This window comes from Littorina saxatilis, linkage group LG3, assembly GCF_037325665.1.
Source record: "Littorina saxatilis isolate snail1 linkage group LG3, US_GU_Lsax_2.0, whole genome shotgun sequence".
NCBI lineage: Eukaryota > Metazoa > Mollusca > Gastropoda > Littorinimorpha > Littorinidae > Littorina > Littorina saxatilis.
In genome coordinates this window covers 7,545,484-7,550,483 of record NC_090247.1, presented here as the reverse complement: position 1 = coordinate 7,550,483, position 5,000 = coordinate 7,545,484, and the positions used below count along the sequence as shown (strand labels likewise).

General features: G+C 49.1%; 1 protein-coding gene across 1 annotated transcript in view; it reads right to left on the bottom strand.

Moving 5' to 3' along the window:
• LOC138961519 (uncharacterized) overlaps nt 1-5,000 on the bottom strand; it is a 22,392-nt gene that overhangs the window by 14,046 nt on the left and 3,346 nt on the right. Inside the window, exons 3-6 of the mRNA XM_070333176.1 lie at nt 4,757-4,982; nt 2,782-2,996; nt 633-804; nt 28-117 (exon numbers count right to left, since the gene is read on the bottom strand). Of these exons, the coding sequence (XP_070189277.1) occupies nt 28-117; nt 633-804; nt 2,782-2,996; nt 4,757-4,982 (703 nt within the window). The remainder of the gene's footprint in view (nt 1-27; nt 118-632; nt 805-2,781; nt 2,997-4,756; nt 4,983-5,000) is intronic.

Sequence of the window (5,000 nt, the reverse complement as noted above, 5' to 3'; positions counted from 1 at the left end):
AACAAGGGGCCTGTATGCCATACACACCCTTATCCTCGTTCTTCTGCTCGTCCTCGTAAACGATGGGAACATAACCTTGCAGTCCGCAGCTCAAACGGATGTCCTCCTGTTCGTTAGCTAGAGAAGAAGAGTCATGCAAGTTAAATCAGCGAAGTTAGCAAGTAGGGCATACGTCTTAGGTCGAGTTTCATTGGCGCACAACTCCTAAGTTTAATTGTTATCGCTCTGTTATAAATATATACATATCAACCCGAACATGATTAAATTGTCGTTTTACCAGCAAGCGACTGATTTTTCCAAAGTTTACGTCAACATGGAATTCCCAGTATTTCATCACCTTTTTGATGTGAGAGGAACTTACCGGACAAGTCCACAACCGGCTCCTTCAACAGTGTCACCAGGGAAAATACTCACTTAAAAACGATAAACCGACGCAAGCGATTGTAAAAAGTTTTAAGCATGGAGCTTCCCATGTGAACTGAGGAAAGAAACAAGGTTGCCCCGGTCTCCAATAGCAGTGTCAGCTGAAGAGACAATAGCAACAATAATAATTAACCGACCAACCGCAACCGACGCAATCGAAATGGACCGCAAACATGCACACATTTTTAACAAACTTGACCTTGACCTACATTCAAAGCCGATCCAGACGAACTCTGGGAGCTGACTGTGCAGAAAGAGTTCAACCGTGGCCACGTTGCTGTGGTTGAGCAGGGCAATGAAGGGGAACGACTGACGGGGGTCACGGCTAGAGATACAGTCCAGATGACGTGTTGTCGACCCCGCCTTCAGTACGACGTCAGCCTGAAACACGGATATCGATATGGCCCGTTAGAAATAGTGACGGCTTAAACAGTAAGGGTGACCTTTACGTCGATATGAAGGTCTACCTAAAAGACCACTGGGTCGACGTACAGTAAATGTAACGTTTTGTTTTCTCAAATATTAATCGTTCCAAGAACCTACCATTCTTGTTTTATTAATTTATTCATTATGAAGTTGATTAGCTCCACAGAAGCGTGTATCAAAGCGCCGGTCTATAGAAGTAATAAACTTCTTTATCCTTACTGTAATATAATACTATGACGATGACGACGACGACGATGATCATGCCAACAACGCTGCCGACAAGGATGATTACATTGGGTTGATCATGTTGACGATGACAACGCAAACGACAACGATGATAACAACAACGATAAGAGTGACGATGCTGCTGCTGCTACAGTCAACCCCCCCCCCCCCCCCATTTTAAGACCCCCTAATTAATTTAAGACTTCCTCCCTTTGAAGACCCAGTTTTCGTAGACTTTCTGTTCAAAACCTCCGTAAATTTACCCCCATTTTAAGACGCCCTCCTTGTTTAGGGCCTGATTTACACAGAGTTTTGAAGAACTTAAAATGGGGTTTCACTGCAGGTCTTCGTTGATTGGCGTCCGGAAGTGGGACTGGGATGGGGATGTTGAAGATGGAGCCGACAGAAGGAAGTTTTAAAACGGGGGTTTCACTGCAGGTCTTCGTTGATTGGGGCGAGGAAGTGGGACTGGGATGGGGATGTTGAAGATGGAGCCGACAGAAGGAAGTTTTAAAACGGGGGTTTCACTGCAGGTCTTCGTTGATTGGGGCCTGGAAGTGGGACTGGGATGGGGATGTTGGAGATGGAGCCGACAGAAGGAAGTTTTAAAACGGGGGTTTCACTGCAGGTCTTCGTTGATTGGGGTCCGGAAGTGAGACTGGGATGGGGATGTTGGAGATGGAGCCGACTGAAGGAAGTCTAAAAACGGGGGTTTCACTGCAGGTCTTCGTTGATTGGCGTCCGGAAGTGAGACTGGGATGGGGATGTTGGAGATGGAGCAGACAGAAGGAGATCTTAAAACGGGGGTTCCACTGCAGGTCTTCGTTGATTGGCGTCCGGAAGTGGGACTGGGATGGGGATGTTGGAGATGGAGCCGACAGAAGGAAGTTTTAAAACGGGGGTTTCACTGCAGGTCTTCGTTGATTGGCGTCCGGAAGTGGGACTGGGATGGGGATGTTGAAGATGGAGCCGACAGAAGGAAGTTTTAAAACGGGGGTTTCACTGCAGGTCTTCGTTGATTGGGGTCAGGAAATGGGACTGGGATGGGGATGGGATGTTGGGGATGGAGCCGACAGAAGGAAGTTTTAAAACGGGGGTTTCACTGCAGGTCTTCTTTGATTGGGGTCCGGAAGTGAGACTGGGATGGGGATGTTGGAGATGGAGCCGACTGAAGAAAGTCTATAAACGGGGGTTTCACTGCAGGTCTTCGTTGATTGGGGTCCGGAAGTGGGACTGGGATGGGGATGTTGGAGATGGAGCCGACAGAAGGAAGTTTTAAAACGGGGGTTTCACTGCAGGTCTTCTTTGATTGGGGTCCGGAAGTGAGACTGGGATGGGGATGTTGGAGATGGAGCCGACTGAAGAAAGTCTATAAACGGGGGTTTCACTGCAGGTCTTCGTTGATTGGGGTCCGGCAGTTGGACTGGGATGGGGATGTTGGAGATGGAGCCGACAGAAGGAAGTTTTAAAACGGGGGTTTCACTGCAGGTCTTCGTTGATTTGGGTGAGGAAGTGTGACTGGGATGGGGATGTTGGAGATGGAGCCGACTGAAGGAAGTCTAAAAACGGGGGTTTCACTGCAGGTCTTCGTTGATTGGCGTCCGGAAGTGAGACTGGGATGGGGATGTTGGAGATGGAGCAGACAGAAGGAGATCTTAAAACGGGGGTTCCACTGTACTAAGTACTTGTGCTGCTAACTGAACCTACCTTTGAGCACTGCGACTGGCGCAGCACGTTGAGCCTCATGTCCACGACGAAGACGGCGATGGTGTTGGTGGTGGGCCATTTGACGCTCTCCGCGGTACATCTACACACCGCACCCCCGATGGGGTCTATCCAACGTCGGGAGTCGAGCAGCGCGAAAAGAGTCCGTCCCTCTCGCTTGGTCTCCGTGGCCTCGCAGATGTTCACCGTGGCTGTGTCTGAAAGCGGGCATGCAACCAAATCACGAGTCATGAAGTCTGCTGGAATTAACTACGGATAAGATCCGTCCAGCGCTTTAAAGTCCAGTTCCGCGGATATAGGTAAAGGACCCCTAATATGGACCGGCTCAACATGCATTGACCTTGGAGATTGACAAAAAAACTCCACCCTTAACCCATCAGAAGTTACCAGGATTCGAGCCCCGAACCTTTCGGGATACGTCTGATATCTGGAGAACCAAGGTAGTTCTACTTGTGACATTCGTGAAAAACTGAAAATGTCGACGTCACACTCAGGGGTATGGAAGGCTTTTTCTCATAGCATTTTATCGGTAAAAGAACAGACATTTCTGGTTGACGTGTTCCCTAACGGATGGAGGCTAAAGTCAGTGAGAGATAAATAAAGATAACGTGATAAAACACGGTCCAATGTGTAACAGCCTACATTTTTTTTCACCACCAGACCATTTGGAACAAGGCAAGTATAAGAAAGGAAACAACGTTGAATCGGTCCCGAATAGCCAAATAAGTTTAATGTTTCACCTTCATAATTTAATATTGTTTTACGCCCTCACGGGGAAACCATAAGGGGCATGTTCCCGGATGTTACCCTGACTTTAGATGAGATTCACAGGTGTTTAGGTGTATCAGCCACCTGCCCTTATGGCAGAATGATCGAGGTCTTTTGCGTGCCGCGTACAGTGGTGACACGTGGGTGGGACATGGATACCGTCTATGAGTCTGCACATCAAGTTTGATCCGTGCCCGTCCTGGCCTGGATTCGAACCCGTGACCCCGTGACCCCGTGACCCCGTGACCTCGTGACCTTAGGATCTCAAGTCCAGTGCTCTACCACCTGAGCTACCCTGCTACGTTCAGCTTACCTGATGCATACCACCTGAGCTACCCTGCTACGTTCAGCTTACCTGATGCATACCACCTGAGCTACCCTGCTACGTTCAGCTTACCATTGATGCATACCACCTGAGCTACCCTGCTACGTTCAGCTTACCATTGATGCATACCACCTGAGCTACCCTGCTACGTTCAGCTTACCATTGATGCATACCACATGAGCTACCCTGCTACGTTCAGCTTACCATTCATGCATACCACCTGAGCTACCCTGCTACGTTCAGCTTACCATTGATGCATACCACCTGAGCTACCCTGCTACGTTCAGCTTACAATTCATGCATACTACCTGAGCTACCCTGCTACGTTCAGCTTACCATTCATGCATACTACCTGAGCTACATTGCTACGTTCAGCTTACCATTGATGCATACCACCTGAGCTACCCTGCTACGTTCAGCTTACCATTGATGCATACTACCTGAGCTACCCTGCTACGTTCAGCGTACCATTGATGCATACTACCTGAGCTACCCTGCTACGTTCAGCTTACCATTGATGCATACTACCTGAGCAACCCTGCTACGTTCAGCTTACAATTCATGCATACTACCTGAGCTACCCTGCTACGTTCAGCTTACCATTGATGCATACTACCTGAGCAACCCTGCTACGTTCAGCGTACCATTGATGCATACCACCTGAGCTACCCTGCTACGTTCAGCTTACCATTGATGCATACCACCTGAGCTACCCTGCTACGTTCAGCTTACCATTGATGCATACCACCTGAGCTACCCTGCTACGTTCAGCTTACCATTGATGCATACCACCTGAGCTACCCTGCTACGTTCAGCGTACCATTGATGCATACCACCTGAGCTACATTGCTACGTTCAGCGTACCATTGATGCATACGTAGTCCAGCACGGTGTGGCTGATCGTGTCCTCAGGCTTGAAGAAAGGGCAGGCAACCGTCTCCTCCTGGGTTCTCTCTGTCTTCACGTAGCAGGTCCTGGTTCCTGAACAGTTCCGGTGCACTGCCTCCAGGTGCGAGTGGGAGTAACTGAACACACAGTCCTGGGTGGGCGACTGTTCACAGCACATTGTCTCGTCGCCGCAAGTGTGGGTCTGAAACAGTGAACACAT